This window comes from Miniopterus natalensis, chromosome 11 (genome assembly GCF_054644295.1).
Source record: "Miniopterus natalensis isolate mMinNat1 chromosome 11, mMinNat1.hap1, whole genome shotgun sequence".
Classification (NCBI taxonomy): Eukaryota; Metazoa; Chordata; class Mammalia; order Chiroptera; family Miniopteridae; genus Miniopterus; species Miniopterus natalensis.
In genome coordinates, this window is record NC_142091.1 from 18216105 (window position 1) to 18236017 (window position 19913).

The window sequence follows — 19913 nt, forward strand, 5'->3', positions numbered from 1 at the left end:
GTGTTTATTATATCTCATCGGGAAAGATCTAAATGTCACTTAAGAAATAAAGAAAGGACTTTCTAACAGTAACGTTTTCCATTTCATGAATGTTACCTGGTAATAAAATGAATAAAGTAAGCTCCTTTTTACTCTTCTCAAGAGTTGTATGAATCAGGATAGGCTAGGGTTTGCTGAATTTCTGTTGGGTTCTCCTTGTTGTCACTCAGAATTGGGAAGTAGGTGTAGGCCAGGCTTTGAAATTAACACTGTGCAGTAATTCAAAAGCATGTTGGCTTCAGCCTGGAGCTTTTTACAGAAATAAAAAGGAAGGAGGTACTGAAATGTGCTTCAAGGTGGATGAGCCTGAGCCTCGAAAACATGATGCTCAGTGAGAGAAACCAGACACAGAAGGTTGCATGTTGTGTGAGTCTATTTAGATGAATACCCAAAACACACAGGTCCATGGAGACAAAACCCAGACCGGTGGCTGCCAGAGGCCAGGAGGAGTGGGAAGGCCGAGGAGCTGCTTGCTGTGTGCAGGGCTCCTCTCGGCCTGATGAAACGTTTGGGACGAGATAGGTTTGGTGGTTGCGCCACATTGTGACTGTGACGATATTAATTGCCACTGAGTTGTTAAGTTAGAAATTGTTAATTTTATGTCATGTGAGTTTCACCTCAAAAAAAATGAGCCAAATCTTTAATTTTTTGAAAATTCAAAACAAGCACATTGGTTATTTGTGTGTTTTTAGCATATTTGATTGCATTCTATAGATGAAACAGTAGTGTATGTGTAATATATGGCAGGCATTTTCATTTAATAAATGTCCTATCCATAATGAAACTATTTGAGAACTGATATTTTTTTTTAGGAATCACCACTCTACTCTTTAAGATTTTCACCTAGAATTTTTCCCATCTGTCTGTGTTATCTCACTGTGTAATTGCCTGCCTTGCATTTTAAATCTTCCCAGGAAGCTGTATATTTTTTTCAACTTAACTTGTTATTGTGATGTCGGAAGTTTGTGTTTGGATAACCCCCACAGTAGAATAATTTTTGAAGCTCCATCGCATGCTGGTTTTCCTCTCGCGCACCGTTAATGAAGGTGTCAACTAGAAAGGTCGCGAACAGCAACGCCAGCAGCACCCACTGATCATTGGCGTGGAATTTGATGTTTTGCTCCTAATAATTGCCTTGTCCTTGTCAACTAATTCTCAGTTCATGTTGGGTGCCTCATGGTCAATACAGTTAAAATTAATTTTTGTCATTTTTATGGTAGTGAGATGGTTTCTAATCTACACTGGCAATATCTGAGCACCAAACTTTCTTTGCTACTATCAGGCACTATTGCTGCAACACTCTTATTTAATTATTACTGTAGTTAATGACAGCGGTTTCTATAACAATGGAGGGCTGATTTTCCACTTCTGGATCACCCTGTTCTGGTGCTTTCTTTCCCTGGCTGTAATCTGTGGACGGTTTCACTGCTCATTAGCACCTCTACTCCTGTTCATTTTGACTGGCCAGCTGCCTGTTTTCAGTCAGGGATGAGAGGAAAGATTGATAGCTATGAATTAAATGGATGAACAGCCCGGCCGGGCGTGGCTCAGCAGTTGAGTGTTGACCTAGGATCCAGGCGATTGGGGTTCGATTCCCGGTCAGGGCACATGCCCGGGTTGCAGGCTCAATCCCCAGTTGGGGGTGTGCAGGAGGCAGCCCATCAATGACTCTCTCATCACTGATGTTTCTATCTCTCTCCCTCTCCCTTCCTCTCTCTGAAGTCAATAAAGATACATTTAAAAAAAAAAAAAAAATGGATGAACAGCTGATCCCTCAGTATAAACTAGCTTCCCCTGACATCAACACCTTAAGTGACAGTTGGGAGGACGCTTGATGTGATCCTCCATCCAGTGTTTCTCTCCAGGGGTGTGCACTGCTGAAGACTGGGAGGGACAGTCATTTGTCTTACAAGATTATTCCAGACACTGAAGGGCATGGAGCACCCCCAGACCCAGAGGTCTCCAGGACAACCCCAGGTACCCCACACATTTCTGGGTGCCTCCAAGTGGTGAAGATCCACAACCTTCTCACTTTATTTGATGAGCAAACTGAGGCCCAGAGAGGTGTGCCTAAAGGCACCAGTTTAGTAAGTGGCAAAATTGATGCTGGAACCAAAATATCCACTTCCCTTGTCCACTTTCTAGCATAACTAGTTTCATGTGAAATATTTAAACTGGAACCTTAAGTAGACCCTCAGTACCGGTCTGAAACTCAGTTACCTTTCCTGCCTGATTTCCTCTCTTAGGCTCTGCAGGGCCTATTTCATACCTTCCCCCCACTTCTCAGTTCAGCACTCCTGTCCTCACCTCACTCAGAGCTGGTGCTTTTGCTTCTGATTTCACTGTGAAAGTAGAAGATGGGGAAAACTAGCTGATCTTCACGCCGTCGCATCTGCCAGCCTGCCCGCGTTCACCCCCATATGCTCTTCCTGCCTTCCTGCTCCAGGCAACGAACCTCCCTGCTCCCGAGGCCCAGTTCCTTCCTCACACGCGAGACTGTGCTGCTGAGACTGTGCTGTTACCCTTGTGATCTCCTGTTTCTTCAGTCTCTCCCCCCACCGCACCGCTCTCAGCAACATACAAGCATGCCAAATCCCTGCCTTCATAGTAAAAGAAGTGCTTTCCATTGGCCCATGGACCAAAGGGTCACGGGTTCGATTCCAGGCCCAGGCCTGGGGGCATGTGCAGGAAGCAACCAATCGATGTTTCCCTCTCCTCTCTCTCTCTCTCTCTCTCTCCCCCTCCCTCCCCTCTTGCCTCCCTTCCACTCTCTCTAAAAAAATCAATGGAAAAAAATATCCTCAGGTAAGGATTAACAAAACACAAAAAAGAGAGCAATGCTCTCAAGGCCCCTTGCTTCACCTACTGTGGTGTTTCTCTGCTTCCCTGAAAGCTTCCTTTCCTGAGAGAGGCCTTAGGACTTTCCTTCCCCACCCCTTTCGCTCCAAGCAACTCCCCCACCTCCTCAGGCTGTGCTCGTGTTCCCCCCCAACCCGAAACCTCAAGGTTACCAGCAACCTCCACCTTGTCATCTGGTCATCCGGCCAGGACTTCTCTGCACTCCTCCTAACCCCGAGAGTACTAGACACGGGAACACACTATTGTTCAGGACACATTGTCTGCATTTGATTTCTTAGACATGTTTTTGTTTTTGTTTCTGTTTCCCTCCTGTCCCATTGGTTACTCTTTGGGAAGCTCCTTGGCTGGCTCCCTCTCTGTTCAGCCTGTGGATGCTGTAAATTCTTAAGGGCCCAGCCCTCAGCCCTTCTTTTTCTAACAAAGCAACCAGAGAAAGCTTTTAAAAATAAAGCAAATGTTGTTCCCTTCTTTAAAACCCTTTAGATGGCTTCTCGGGACACTTAGAATGAAATGCAAACCCTTTATTTGAACTACAAGCCCTTGCATAATCTAACCCCTCCTAAATGAGCCCTTCGCTTCACCCTAACCCCTGACCTCTAACTCTTCCTTGACACTTGTGGTTTGTTTCTCCTCAGGGTCTCTGCGTAGGCAGTTCCTTCTGAAATGCTCTCTGCCCAGGTCTTCTCAAGGGTTCCTGTCCCTCGCCATCCAGGCTTCTCCTCAAACATCATCTTCTCTGAGAGACCCTCCCTGATTATTTAAATTACTATTCTCTCTTCCTCCATCACTTTCCATTCTCCTACAGTGCTTCACTCTTACACATAGATGCATCTCTGCTTGACATGAGGTAGGTATTTATTTGCTGTTATTGAGAGGTAATATGGTAGAATGATTAAACACGTAAACCCTGAATTCCAAATTGCTGGATGCTGCCACTTACTAGCTCTGTGTCCTTGGCTACTTACTTGATCTCTCTGTTCCTCAGTGTCCCAACCTTTAAAATGGGGACATTGTTTAATTCTGATAGATTGTTATAAAGATAAAATGAGCTAACATGTATAGCAGGCTTAGAATAAATGACTTACCTAGTCAGTGCTATGTAAATGATTAGATAGTCATTGTTGGAAACTCACACAGGAAAATAAACTTCAAGAGGACAATTACTTTGACCTTCCTGTGTACCAGTATTTTTCTAACTCCTGAAGCAATAACAGTGTCTGGTGCGGTATTGGTTCTCAATATGTAGTTATTGAATGAACAAATGTGGAATTTGCCACTAATTGGACTTATGTCTCAGCATACTCTCAATTAGATTTGTGTGGCTTGGAAACATTAGCTTTGAGAATGGTCTGTATCAGTACAAAGGTTCGACTTAAAATACTTGAAAAATAAGAGACTCGCATCTGCCTATCTATTAGTAGGATTTTGGAAGCCTTCAAAATAGGTTGGTTTGTGTTAAGACCCTTCCACTTACATGGGCATCATGAAGAGAACAACAAGGTATAAAGTATGTGGGGCGAACCAGGAGACAGAACAGTGGTAAATTAAAGATCTAGCTTTGTTCATTCGAGGAAAAATATGGCAGAAAAATGAGAGAATGACAATTAGAATTGGGGTTCTAATATTTAGCTTTACCTATTTGCTCCTGTAATTTTTAAATGTTCTTGAGAAATGTTCCCCTTAACATTTTCTACTTAGCGTTGTATATTTATTTCTCCCTAATTGGCCAGGTTCCTCTGTGTCAGTATGTTACCTTTAGGAGGAACACAGTTTCTCCGGGGAATAAGCTTTTGAATGCCTGTACTTTTTAGCTTATCAAGTTATTAAAATATAGCCAAATATGATACAGAAAACGTTCCTGTAAAAGAAATGTAGGTTTTTATTGATGAGATATTACATATGGTATACAGGAATCTCTGTTTTTAAAAACATGTTTACATTATTTATTTGTATCTTTTTAAAAAAAATTATTATGTTTTTATTGATTTCAGAGAGACAAATGGAGAGGGAGAGAGAGAGAAACATCAATGATGAGAGAGAATCATTGATCAGCAGCCTCCTGCACGCTCCCTACTGGGGATGAGCCTGCAGCCAGGGCATGTGCCATGACTGGGAATCCAACCATGTCCTCCTGGTTCAAGGGTCGACACGCGACCACTGCTCAGCTGCTATTTATTTGTATCTTGATGGACTGAAATAAGGCAGCTTCTTAGTATCAAAAATACGGCAGATTTACCTTAGCAGTAGGCTAGAATCATTTGGGCCAACTATTAAGGAACACGATGCGTTTAATTTGGCCAGTCAGCTTCACCAATTCTTCATAGCATCTCAAGTAAATCCAGAATTACTAGCCCATTCTCTGAGCTTCCTGTATGACATAAACTTACCATTTAGTTGGTGTCAAGTTTTTAGACTTTCACAAAAGTATGGAAAGTCACAGTGCAAATGCAAATCTGAAACTTCCACAGGTGCCTCTATAGCTCTTAGCTACAACCCGAAATATGTCTGGAATGTTTTTAAAAGGAGAAAAAATGTAAAAGTATATTCTTGTTGTTCTTCGAATTTTTGCTAAATCACTTAAAGTAAAAAATAATTTCACCTGAATCACTGAGAACAGTTGGACAGCATGGAAAGGTTTTTGCATTTTTCATAAAACTTAGACCAATTTCTTAATTATTGAACACACAGATAAAAAGAGTAAGCACACTTCCAGTTTCTTGTATTAATGAAGACACTTTCAGAGCAGACCTAAGCGTTGTTATATAATGAGGCTTTGACAGCGGAGACCTTGCCATATGGGGACACAAATTCCTATAGCTTATGGCATATCAGTGGGATTGTTTTCTGTCAATTCCTGCTTTGGAGACCAAGTGATCACAGTTGGCAGTGTTTGCACAGAGAATATCTTTGTTTCTGTTTTACTCTAACTGCCCATCTGTTGCTTTAAATTTATGCAATTATTTCTGTTAGAATGAAGCTTATAGTACTGGCTCCAGCAAACTTATGTAAAAGTTTTCTTAATACCATTTAATTATAAGCTCTTGATGAGATAGGCTAGAAGTGAATTGATTAAACAGTGACTTGACAAACTGGCTCAACTGATAATCGAAGTTGCCCTGCATATGTTTCTGATATCCCATTGGTGCCATCAACTTCTCTGTGCTATCCCACCTCAAAAGCTGACCCCTTGTCCCAGGTTAATAAGCTGACAGCTTATTAATGTGGAACGTTGTCCAGTTATTCATTCAGATACTTTTACTTATTAAGTAGTTACTGTTGGCCTCAAATAAAATAGTAAAGATTAAAGATAATATGAGCAAGATTATGATCATTACAGAATACCTCAGCATTTGTTAGATTTTTGTTAGTAAATTTGGGCCCATTGTAGATCTTCCAAATGCCCAAACATTTTTTATAACTGCCATCTGGGTGGTGTTTCACTGTTCAAGAGAAGCCCTGTTCTTTTACGCCCAGGAGTTCAATTATATGACAAATGTTCCATCAAACTGACTCATCTCCAGTAGTTCATTTCTTCTTCCTGTACTGCTGGTGGTTCACCCATAGTACAGGCCCCAGACCCTTTCCATTAACTCTGTGAGGGAAGTATTTGTTTACGATTGCTGAATCATGCTCCAAGATTAGGCCGATAATAGAAACAACTGGAGCACAGTGCCACTGTGGGTCAAGGCAGAAAGAGATCACAGACTTTACCTTGAAGTTTAGCTTGAGAATCTGCCCTATGCTGACTGATTTGGTTAGCTGAGTCATCTCAAGGTGACCTTCAGTAACTCATCTTTGAGAAAATGACAAGGGGCTCCTTCCTCTGTGCCTGGCTACAGCTCCAGTACTATTTGAGCACCAGAAAATTCTCGCTGCATTGAGACAATCTAGCACCTAGAACGGTGCTTGACACACTGTAGGTGCTCGATTAAATTTTGTCCAGTAGATCCTGCTGTGTAGCACCATAGTTAGCATCTCAAATGGGAAACAGGAGTTCCTTATTTCACCATTCGGCACTGAAGTAAATATTATTTCTGAATTGTTTCCTTTCTATTTTTTTCCTCATTCCTCTAACTTGACTTTTACGTTTTTTAAAGGCAAAGACTACAACTTACATTTCCTTGTCTCTGTGAATGACATAAGGCAATTACAAGGCTCTCTTAAAAAAGTATATTGAATTTTTATTGACATGGATGAATGCAAATCACTGATATTTTTTGACTGATAGACTCATTGAATCTGGCATGAGTTTGGAAGGGAGAACATATGAATTAGTGTAATTTTAAATTAATTTCCCTCTTAATACGGGTCCCTTGTAGTAAAGTGCTGGTAGGGTAAGATTCTAGAATGGTGATGGATGCTGTAGGCTAAAAATTTGATAGGCGTGATTATTTTACCTGAAATCTGCTTACGTTCATTGTCTATTTTATTTGGCAACAACATCAATATATCAATTAGCAGAAGGAAAATAAACACTTCACCCTCATCTAGAGCAGGCCCACGTTGCCTCCTTTGTACTTTAACACAGGAGGACATTATCTTGTGATCTTTCAAATGGTGTTCTTAAAATAAGACTTACTGCTTAGATACAGAAAACCTGGATTCATACAAGTTGAGAGAGAGAGAGAACAACACAGAAGTCACAGCAGGACTGGAAACCCCCACTTTCTGATAAGGGACCCTTAGAAATTCTGAGATTCCAACAGGTGGACCCAGACATGCAAACAAGCTGGGGTTTTAAAGCAAGTGTGACTCAGGCTGGAATGTGAAGATTTTTGGGTTTTGGATAACTTGCCGTGATGAAGAAGGCCTTGTGGAATGGAAGCTAACCCTTCACCTCAGCCTGGCGCCCACCCACTCTCTAAAACTGCTCCTAAACCGAGAGAGAAAGTCCAAAGCAACCCAGGTTTCTAGGTTTCTTTTTCTTCTGTCTTTCCCCCCTCCCTCCTTTCCTTCTCCTTCCCTTTGTTCCTCTTGGGTTCACCCGCCGCTGGTAACTCAGAGAATGTTAACATTGATTAATATCTTCACCAACAGGCTCCCGGTGTGAATCCCAGATAACTCCCCAATTATTTACTCAAGTGTCTCTCTGTGGAATGTTGGATGTCAGCAAATGGCCTCTGAAAGGAGTGCAATGTGCTCTTTCCAAGGCAACATTCTGTACCTGCGGGGAAGATGAATTCGTGCAGATACTCATTTGTCTTTTTCTATTCAGGGGAGTGGATTATCCCTTAGAAACAAGAGAAATTTTATGACCCCATATTTTAGGAAAGAAGTTAAGATCAGATGCCCCACTAATCCTAAACAGCAGTAGTTTTCTTGTTTAGCTGCAAGGAATTAGTTGTTTTTAGTTTTATTTATTTATTTTTATCCCCTCCACCTCGAATCCACCCTACCCCCAGGCCTTCCCCAGACCAATATCCCCTCCACCCCACATCCACCCTACCCCCAGGCCTTCCCCAGACCAATATCCCCTCCACCCTACCCCCAGGCCTTCCCCAGACCAATGTCTGCGTCCATGGGTTATGCTCATAAACATAAGTTCTTTGGTTAATCTCTCCCCTCTCTGCTATGAGCATAGGGGGGCATAAGTTCTTTGTGATTGGTGTTTCAGGTTTCTTAGGATATATTCTTAGACATGGAATCACTGGGTCAAAAGGCAGGCCGATTTTTAATTTTTTGAGGAACCTCCATACCGTTTTCCATAGTGGCTGCCCCAGTCTGCATTCCCACCAGCAGTGTACTAGGGTTCCCTTTCTCCACACCCTCGACAGCACTTGTAGTTCATTGATTTGTTGATGGAGCCATTCTGACAGGTGTGAAGTGATACCTCATTGTGGTTTTAATTTGCATCTCTCTGGTGATTAGCAACGTTGAGCATTTTTTCATATGTCTCTTGGCCATTTATATGTCCTCTTTGGAGGAGTGTCTATTTAGGCCCTTTGCCCATTTTTTAATTGGGTTATCTTCCTTTTGTTGAGTTGTATAAGTTCCTTATATATTTTGGATATTAACCTTTTACCCGATGTGCCATATGTTCTCCTGATGTTCGCAAATATGTCCTTCCATACTGTGGGCTCCCTTTTCGTTTTGTTGATAGTTTCTTTTGCTGTGCAGAAGCTTTTTATTTTGATGCAGTCCCATTTGTTTATTTTCTCTTTCATTTCTCTTGCCCTAGAAGATGTTGTTTCTCTTGCCCTAGGAATTAGTTGTTTTTAAATACATGCTTATCAACAATAGTGACTTCCTTTTAGGTAAGCTGGGTATTTAAGTGGGCACTAGGTGAAACCAAGAACCCTTGGATTTTTTAAATGGCTAGATATTTTAAACAGGTCGGGTCTATTTCATCATTCGGCTAACTTTATCATGATTTCTAACGGGAACAAAGAGAATGAAGATTTGTTCACTTTCTAGGTAATTTCCAATAAAGGAGACTTAGAGATTGTATATCAGCAACCTAAACTGTAAGAGGAGGGTATCTTTCTTTGTTTATTCCAGCATCAGTAATGGTCATTTTAGACATATTTAAAGTGCATTTCACTGGCTTGTTTCTTATTTTAAAAATAACCTCCAAATAAAAATGTATTCCTTCATTTGCACATATTCTTAATTTCATGTCCACTCTTTTTGTTCTTAGTTGATTACAAGATTTTTCTCCTACCCCTACCAGGTTGTAATCACCTTGAGTTCTAGAACTGGAATTTACCCATTTCCATGATTATAAAAACCTAGCTCAGTGCTTAGTTCATGGGTGTTCAATCAGTAATTGTTGAGTGTATTCTGATTACTGCTACTCATTGTCATTTTTACTGGTCATGACTTGGTAGTTTCCTTAAAATAAATTTTTTGTAACAGTTTTGCACCGGCCCCTAGAGTTAAAATGTGCCTGGTTAAGAAGGTTACAAAGTGAAAAGAACTTAGTATTTGAAATCAGAAAGACTTGAATTGAGCAACCTGGTAGCTCAGTTGGTATATTCAAATTGTGGATCAAGATGTCTTGGTGGGATACAAGTGGGACGTGTCTAACATATATTGTAAATAATAAAGTGTTATTTACAATAAAGAAATATCCTAGAAAGGATAAAACATTTCATATTATTTCATTTTTTTGTTCGTCTCAGAGCTAGACCGATGTGCGTGTGCATTTGTATGTGTGTGAGATGCAAAACTGGGTCACAATCTAAAATGTGGATTGTCAAAAAAACAACACTATGCCAGTGAACATTTCCACGTTTCATAATAATTCTGAGCCTTGAATTTCCCACTTGAAAAAATGTGGCTAATGATAACTATTTTGAAGGTCTATCTTGAGGATTAATATATGAAGTACATTATAGCATACTGGGTCCAGTAGAAGATGCTCAGGAGCTTGTATGTTTTTACCTGTGAAGGGATCCATGCATTGATCAAATAAGTTCCAGTTAATTCACAAGCACTTAATTGCTTCTTCCTGACTTTATTCTGAATTTCTTTCTTCATTTTGTTAATTACATTTGTCCTGAGTACTTAAGTAGAAACAAAAGTAGGAAAAAAAAAAATCTCCTTTGGCCATATTTGGCAGTTCTTTTGGGTGTAAGCCTTGATGCAAATGTGGACAAGGTTGGGGATGAGAGCTTAGGAGAACCTATAAGGAAGAAGACACCTGGGGGGTGAGCTGACGATGGCTACCTGGGAAAAGGTGACTTTCAGGAAGAAGATTTCATTTCACCAAGAAGCAGATCAAGAAAGGGACATGCAGAGGGATATGGTGATTATAGGGGAAGTTTGTTTTGTTTTGTTTTCTGTAGCTTTTGAGAATGTTTTGAGTGGCTGTAGATCTTTTTGAAAAAATCAAAAACTTAAAAGATGCCGTAGCTCATCATATAATCATTGTCCCTGATAATGGCTCTCCCCTCTGAGACAATTAACAGATGAGAAATCTGAGTTATTGACTATGCGACCTGATTTGCCTAAATAACAGCTGGAATCAGAACATATGTTTCTTGACTTTGAATCCACTACTCTTTCTAATGCCAGTCTTGATGGGTTAATGCCCTGGAACATTTTCCCTGAGCCCGACGGCCTCAGGCAGCTGAGCCTTTTCTCTCTCCTGTTTTAGCCATGGGTTGTAATTAAGTCTAGGATCTGCCCTTTCCCTCTGTCATTGGAGAGTAGCTTTGTCAGATGGATCGTAGAGCTGAATGAAACCTTAGAGATCTCCTTCAGAACTTTTCAAATGTTATTTTAACAGTGAAAACATTTTTGCAAACAAGACTTATGTGGCAGCCTAATATATAAAGCAGATTTTAAAAAACAATTTAGTTGAAATTAGTATTAAGGGACCTGGAGCACTGCCTGTCCCTCCTCCCACCCCACCCCTCAAAGAAACAACAACACTAGACTCCCCCAAATCACCATAATTAAAAAAAAAAAATCTACTTGATTATCTTTCTTTTATAACCAGGGTTTCTTTGAATTCAGGGGAAAGAGAAGATTATTCTAAGCTATCCTAGGAGAAAAATCTAGTCTCTCAAATGTGGCAAAAATAGTCCTGAGGAGTGGAATGCAGTGAGCATGACTCTAGAGGAGTCCAGGGGAAGATGTAACATATGAGGAAATGGGCCCTTATGCTGTTTAAAACAGACATTTATAAATAGTAATCAACTCAAGAGTATAATTGACCCACCATTTCTACCAACTTTCCCAAGGAAAACAAAATCTGTGAAAATAGACATATTTCTCTGAATATAAATAATGTTAGTGCTGATTTGAAATATGTTTGTGCAGTTGCCTTGTGAGGCCTGCAGCGATGGTTTCTTTCAGCGAATTCTGCAAAATAGCAACCGTGTTGGACAAGCTGCCCTGTAATCTGATAGGGAAGAGGCTGCTTTTCCTTTCACTGGTTATTTGCAAACCAGTGGGAGCCCCCAGAGCCTCCCCAGGATGAGGTTCAGTGATCTATGATAAGGGAAGTGGAAGCGAGCCAGGCACTCACAGTTCACAGGGTGACAGATCTAAGAACGTGATCCGGAGGCCAGGTTTAGTTGCTACTGATGTTTTTAATGATGACATTGCCAGTGAGCTCATGTCTTATAATTTCCGGGCACCTGAGATCCCCTCGGGTTGGCAGCTTACTTATGACCCGTTTCAACGCTTTTTTCGTCCTGAATCCATGACCGGATGTTTGATAGTAGCTGCTGCTTCTTTGTCTGAAGACTCTTCTTGCCCATTACCCATTACCAGCTTGGCACACGGGGGTAACTCTCCCTCGGGAAGAAAGCGGGTCTGCGTGCCAGTGGTGCCGATCACCAGCACGTTCTGCTTCAGGTCAATGGAACACTGGTGTCGCCTGAGCATATCTAGCCCTAGGAGCATGTCCATGGGCTGCTCCGCCAGGATAGAGAAAGAGCACTGCAAGAAGTCGCCTTCGATCTGGATCTGAGCTAGATGAACTCGGCCGATAATCCTCTGGGTGCCCACGCCTTTGGCAATCCCGGCCCACCGTCGGTCCACCAGCCGTATGATGTTGCATCTCTCAGCACAGGCCTGGCTCATGATAGTCATCTGCGCGCCTGAGTCAACAAAAGCCTTCATGGGATGTCCGTTCACTTTGCAGTTGATGTAGAGCATGGCCACTTGGCCAAAGCTCTCGGGAGCCTCTTCCATCGCTATGTTCATGTTCTCCTCGATGTTTCGCTGCCGGATTTCTTCTTCGATTCTCGCCTGAGCTTCCAAATCAAATGGGTCCGCAGAGTAGAGGCGAAGCTTCTCTTGCTCTCGCAGGGCCCTTTCCCTTCGCTGATCCATCAGGACTGTGGAAAATGTCTCCAGGTTTCCGCTGAGCAGGGCTTCGGCCAGGGGGGGGTTGCGCTCCTTGAGCAGGGACAGGTCGTGGGGGTTGGAGAGCAGCATGCTTCGAATCAAGGCAGGGCTGTCCAGGCCTTGAGCAGATGTCATCTCTCCGGAGTCCAGGCCACGGGACTGCTGGGCCGGCGGTGCGCGCTGCTGGTGGTGGTGGTGCGGGTGCCTGGAGCTGGATGGCCCGGGCATGGCTATCCCGGGGAAGTCTACTCGAGGCTGGCTTGAAGCCCGGCCCGAAGGCCGAGGCCCCGTGTTCTCCTTCTGAAGCAAAACCACCACATCGCCGTCCTTGAGGCCGTAGGAGCCCAGGGAGCCGCGGTCGTCCTCCAGGAGCCTCTCCATGTAGACGATCTGGGTGTCCGCGGCGGGGATGCCGGACTCCAGCTCGCAGAGGACGCGGAAATTGTGCAGCTCGAAGTCAGGGCTGACCTGGAGGGAGAAGGTTAGCTCGGAGAGGTCCCCTCGCACACAGTACACGGTGACCAGCATGGCATGCGCCCAGGGGGGCCATGTGGGCAGAGGGCATCTGTTCCCTGGCTGGCTGGAGCTGGTCCCCCTGGTGGCTCAGCTGCTCCTCAGGCCGGGCGCCTGGGTTCAGGCTCGGGCACCTGTCGGAGACGCTCGGCCACCTGCCAGTCTGGGGGCTGCCTGCTGCTGGGCCCCGTGGAACCCGGAGGAAGCATGTTGTGTTCCGAAGTTCATTTGTATGTGTGCTGCTTGGAACTAAGAACGTCCGTTCCCATAGAAACAAAGTTGCTTAGGTCCATTTAGGTTCTCAGGCTGGTCCTTCAGACCTGATTTAAGCCCAAGATATGAAAAAGATTTCGACTCTTCCCAAACAAAATGTTAACATTAATTGTGTCCATTTGAGAATTGTCTTCTTCATGCTTTTACTTAACCCCTGAACAGTGAGCGCCTGTTTCCTAATGGCAAGGATCATGCTGTGTGCTTGGTGTGAGCCACAGGTCAGGCTTGGTGTCTGCCCTCGAGGGTCTCACATTCTAGGGGGTACTGAGGGGAAGTGGGTAAATCATAATAGTGGAGGTAAATCCTTTTACAAGACACATTCGGCACACTAAGGAACTCAACAGAACACAGGGTGTTTCTCTAAAGAGGAGACAGGATGTTGAAGGATACTGAGGGATGAACATTTTCCATGTGAAAAAAGGTGACAGTCACCCCAGACAAAAAGAATTGCATGTACAAAAGTAAAAATTCATGACAAGGCCTATTATTTCCTGTGAAAAGTAAAATATTCAATTAAGAAGAGAAATATGTATTTGGTTTTGAATGACAGACTATATGAAGCTTAAAGAAATTGATTTGAACTATTTTATAGAGTTACATATGAACCCAAGGAATTTAAATATTATCAACAAGCAAGATTCTTCCTTTAAAAATGTAAGAAGGGGAGAACAAAAAGAGAATAAATGGAAATGAAATAGAAATGGAAAAGATTTGAAGCAGGTGTTTGTGATTTTTTTTATTTAATTGATTTAAGAAAGGGTTTTTTTTGCAACATATGGGGGACATGGTGGCACTGAGGACACCTAACAGCTTTCTCAGTGGCTCACAGAGGGAGCTGTTACTGGAATATGAAAATATAAGAAAGACTAATAAACATATTTCTTGAGTAGAATGGACAGGGTGTGTGTTACCCACTGGGTGCGGGGAGTGTACAAAAAGGCATGTGTGGAGATAACACAGAGGGTCTCCAAAATGGGAGACTGGTTAGAAACAGACCATTCATCCCCAGCCAGTTGAGTGCTGACCTATGGACCAGGCAGCCGTGGTTCGATTCCTAGTCGGGGCACATGCCTGAGTTGCAGGCTCCATCCCCCGTGGAGGGCGTGCAGGAGGCAGCCAATCAATGATCTCTCTCATCATTGATGTTTCTCTCTCTCTCCCTCTCCCTTCCTCTCTCTGAAGTCAATATATATATATATATATATATATATATATATATATAACATATACACCATTCATTACCTTGGATGGGTGAGTGAAATGAACCATTGAGGAGACCAGTTTGACATCAGTTCTGTGTGAAATGCATGGGAATGCCATACTGGAGGCCAGATATGTCTAGCTCCTGACCCTAGGGCACAGGGCCCCCTACCCACAGCCACACCAGAGCACAGGCTCACAGAGGAAGGGTACAGACATCCTTCAGGATAAATAGTGGCTGGGTAGGAATCCTCCAGTGCCAGTTTTTCACTGTGTCTTTCACAATGTATTTTGCTGTAAAGAGCTAATGCTTCCCTGATTTGGTCTTTCAAGATGTACCTACTTAAGAATGAAAAGGTAGTATCCTCTGCTTGGCACCCCGAACCCCCTTATTTCAAGTTTTATCAGAAGCCCTGCACCATGCCTTAGAGGAGAATGTTGCATCAGCCTAAATAATTTTTTTTTTGAGCCTGTCTGTCGTCTCATGAAAACTCATTGCTCACTCATTGCTCTAATTATCATAATGTTTCCATATTCTTATTCATTTATACTGGAAATGTTGACTGAACACCCACTGTGTATGAAGCATGTGCTAAGTTGTAGGGATACACACATGAGTAATGTTAATTGTGGGCTGTGTTCTGTTTTTTTAATAATAATCACAGAATTTTATAGTTATTATAGATCTTAAATATCATCTCATCTAGCACCTTCCTCCATAAGATAGACCTAGTTACATAATTATTAGCAGACTAGTGATTAGAACTAGGTTGTAATGATGACAGTAAACAATCGATCACGAGTTAGGCTGTGTTCTTAAAGGAGTTCACAGTCTCAGTCTGCAAGAGGACACACGCGCAAGCACACATACAAAACTGCCACAGAAGCTGGCACAGCACCGGAGAAACTAATCATATCTGGAAAACAAATGAAGAAGGGGAGGGTTCTTGTCAGGGGACATTCCTGAAAGGTTCAGGCCTATGAAGGTGACAGGAAGTTAACCACGTGGGTGTGGCCCAGGGAGGAGAAACATAAGTTGAGAAGAAGGCCCGACTTAGCGTCTTTAACTGGACAGGCATTTCCTGTTCCGAGGACTTCACAACATTTTGGGGGGAAATCTAGCATTGCAGTTTTCCTCTAGAAAATTATGAATCATTTAGATCTATTTTTCACTATCTATGGAGATAGATGGCCCTTTAACCCCAAAAATATTAAGCTAATAAATTTCTACTGTAGTTCTTAATATCCTGATTAGTTCATCAGAGGTCAATAATGGTTTCTCCTGAGTTTGGAACAATTATAATGTGTCACATGCAAATTGCTCTGCTGCAGAACAGATGAGATGCCAAGGAGGCTTACAGTCCATGTTCCTTTTCTTCCCCCAATCAGCTTTGGACAGTTTGTTCTTAAAATCTTAATAAATTAGGGAGATAATACTAGGTGTGTTTTTTAAAAAACAGCAGATGCAGTTATATTTTTAATATTTTAAAAAATTAATTACAGTTTATATTCAACATTATTTTGTATTAGTTTCAAATGTATAGCATAGTGGTTAGGCAATCATATACTTCACAAAGTGTTCCCCAGATATTTCCAGTACATACCTGGCACCATACATAGTAATTATAATATTATTGACTATATTTCCTATGCTGTACTTTACATCCCCATGACTATTTTGTAACTGCCAATCTGTACTTCTCAATCCTTCACCATTTTCACCCAGTCCCCCAACTCCCTCCCCTCTGTATCTATGAGTTCTGTTTCTGTTTTGTTTGTTCCTTTATATTTTTCTTTAAATTCCACAAATAAGTGAAATCATATGGTATTTGCCTTTCTTTAACTGACTTATTTTACTTAGCATAATGCCCTCTGGGTCTATTCATGCTGTCACAAATAGTAAAATTTTATTCTTTTTTATGGCCATTATATATATATATATAATATATATGTATTATATATAATATATATGTATTATAGATATGTATTATATATTATATATATATAATGGAATATAAAGCTGTGATATACATATCATAGTTTTTTTATTGACTCGTCTATTGATGGGAACTTGGGTTGCTTCCATAGCTTGGCTACTGCAAATAACACTGCAATGAACATAAGGCTACATCTATTCTTTCAAATTAGTGTTTTGGGTTTCTTTGGATATATACCCAGAAGTGTAATCGCTGGATCATAAGGCAGTTCCATTTTAAACATCATACTGTTTTCCCCAGCGGTTGAACCAATCTGCATTCCCAGCAACAGTGCACAAAGGTTCCCTTTGGATGAAATTATTTTTATAGAATACATTTTTTTTTTAGCTAAGCAAGAATTTAGGGTCTACATCCAAAGAAGCTAAGTCATATATGCATAAAAAACCATTGCCTTCCTTGATACTGAACATAATGCAGTATGTTTTATATCTTGCTGTAATTCTTTACTTTTGGGGACATTTTATACTTATGGGCTTTTTACTAGTTTACCCTTTACTGAGAACAAACAAAGGAAATCAAAGGGCCTCAAGGTTTGGCCAGTTAACTGTCATCATTCCATAGATCGCACGATGTCAGGATTGGCAAAGATCCTTTGGGTTCTCTAGTTCAGCCACCCATTTAGGTCTTAAACCTCTGTTGCGAAACAGCCTGGAATCTGAAAAGATAAATACAGCCTCCTGGGGATGTTTAATACTTCTATTTATATATTACTTGATTCTTTCGTTTTACTCAGCACTATTGGTAATTCAACTACCATATACGGGGTGGGGCAAAAGTAGGTTTACAGTTGTTCATATGCAAAATAATGCAATAATTAATAAATAATAATATTAAGGATAAATTCTGTGTTTTGTGTACTCACAACTGGAAACCTCCTCTTTCCCCACCCTGTATATAATTCTCTTACCTCAGACTTTTAACTGAAAACCTCTTCTGATTATGTAATAAACTGGAGGGTCATTGGGAATATATATAGATACTGCTGAAAGTAAAATGTTCTTACACCATAAATCCATATTGCACAGACCACTGAGAAACGGGCGCTCTGAATTATCTAGATGTGCTAATCTAGGCAGCTGAAGGTTAGTGCAAGTTTTCTTGAGGAGTCTTTTGTGAAGTATGTTCCTTTACTTTATTCCTTGGTAAGTACAATATAGGAACATAATTGAATCTTTCTATGATAAGTGAGACTCCTGCAAGTTCTCGGGGCTATCACTCAGAAAATCAATTCTCATTGTATAGCCTAAATACCCAGAAAATAGAAAAGATGACACTGATTTCATACTGGCCAAATAAATAACTCCAAAGTTATTTTTTTGGAAAAGTTCACAATAATACCTTTATAATTTCTCTTTATAAAAACTTAATGCAACAAAAATTCCAGATAATTGATGGTTCCACTTAGTACAGTCATTTGATGTTTAAAGTGCCATTTCTTGCTTTACAGAGCAAAATAAATGCCTTTTCTTAAAGAAAAATAGAGTAGCTGCATAAACGTCTTTGTGTAGCACATACAATCATTAAAACGACTTAAGAAAGTATATTAGCTTGCTGTGTTTGGATTTCTTCCTTTATGTGACTGGTATTACTTTCAAAATCAAGTGTAATCAAGACTTATTAAGACACTTAAATCATCATTTGAGATTTTCAATGCAGCTTAGGAAAGATGCAGATTTTTTAAAGCAGTATCCTTAGGTTAAAAAATTAATTCTCCTATTTGCTTTACAATAATACAATAAATTGTGCTAGAACTGACATGAATGAATAACATTTATTTTTTTCAGATAGTTCATTATTTAATAGATACATTAAAATGCTCTGATGGTAGTTCAGCCTTTTATTGGTATGTTTGGACGTTTCCCATCTGAAAAGGCTGAGAATTGCCCATCTTGAAGCTTAAATACCATCAGGTCCTCTTAGATATGTAACTGAAGACACTCAGGAGACCTAAGAATTTAGTCCATGTGAACCCGTTGGGAACTCAGCTAATAGTTTTTCTTCATTGTCAGGGCAGAGATTATGGACAGAAGACACACACACCCCCTCCCCACACACACACAAGTACACACACGGAGGGAGAAAGGAGAAGCGAGTGAACAAAGACACAGTCGGGACATGTTTTCAGCTCCTTCGAAAGTGCAATTGATTTTGTCATTTTCCATCAGGGAATTATTTTTATGGTGCATTTTACTTATTGCTTTAGTTTATAAATTATTAGTTTTAATATCGAACCAAGAAAAGAGATGCATATTAAGTTCTATCATGCCTGTGAAAAATAATAATATAGAATATAATCTCTTGATAACTTTTGGCCTTTTAAAAATATACAGGGTGGGTTAAAAAGTAGGTTTACAGTTGTTCATATGGAAAATAATACAATAATTAATAAATAATAATACAAGAATAAACTCTGTTTTGCTTGCTTGCAACTGTATACCTACTTTTGCCCCACCCTGTGTATTTTCCAGGTCTAGATATACATGTGGGTGTATTTACTTACCTTTAAAAAAATTAATTCCTTCAATTTTTTGCCTTATGGTCCCTTCTAATGTCTTACTCATATAAAAATTACTCTGATCTGTGGGACACATGACTTGTTATTAAAGGTTTAGAGATTACTTACAGTTTGTGAGAACAACATTTATAGATTAAATAAATTTAGTGTAGCAAATTAAAATTAAAATAGCAATTTATGACTTTGTGGATTGACAGTTCCTTGTTTCTCACATACCTTAGAAAAGGAATGTTTTCATGTTCTTATCTCTGCTGTGTGAAGACTCACATGTCACACAAAATTCTAAGAGTAGTGATAGTAGGGCCTTGTTTTGAATTCAGCTGTGATTGAGGAAAATCATTCAAACCATCTTTTATTGTGTACTATTTTATAGTAACTTGTAATCAACTCTTTCAAAACACACCATCACTATAGGTTAGAAATATCAAAGTGACCTATACAAAAATTCAAATACATGTTAACAACTTCAACATAAATTTTCCAGGACATTAATGGTTGTATCTACATGAATTCATCATCACATTTAGGCAACTATGTGTTATCCTAGAAATGAGAAGATTAGCTGGTTCACGTGTTGTTAATAATTAATCAACAAAGTATAAACCTCTGAGTGTCTTCTAGGTGCCTATCACTTGTTAGGATAACTGATAGAAAAGACATATTTCTGAATATATTCCTTAATCTCCAAGAGCTGTAGTGTGAATTAGAATAAATAT

The 19913-nt window shown here is 40.6% G+C and overlaps 2 protein-coding genes across 3 annotated transcripts in view; one reads left to right on the forward strand and one right to left on the reverse strand.

Moving 5' to 3' along the window:
- The window catches only part of PDGFD (platelet derived growth factor D), a 210612-nt gene that overhangs the window by 87870 nt on the left and 102829 nt on the right, over positions 1 to 19913 (forward strand). The window lies entirely within an intron of this gene.
- Positions 12025 to 13227, reverse strand: DDI1 (DDI proteasomal shuttling factor 1). The gene has a single exon (XM_016206677.2). It carries the CDS (start codon positions 13225 to 13227, stop codon positions 12025 to 12027), a length of 1203 nt encoding a protein of 400 aa, XP_016062163.1.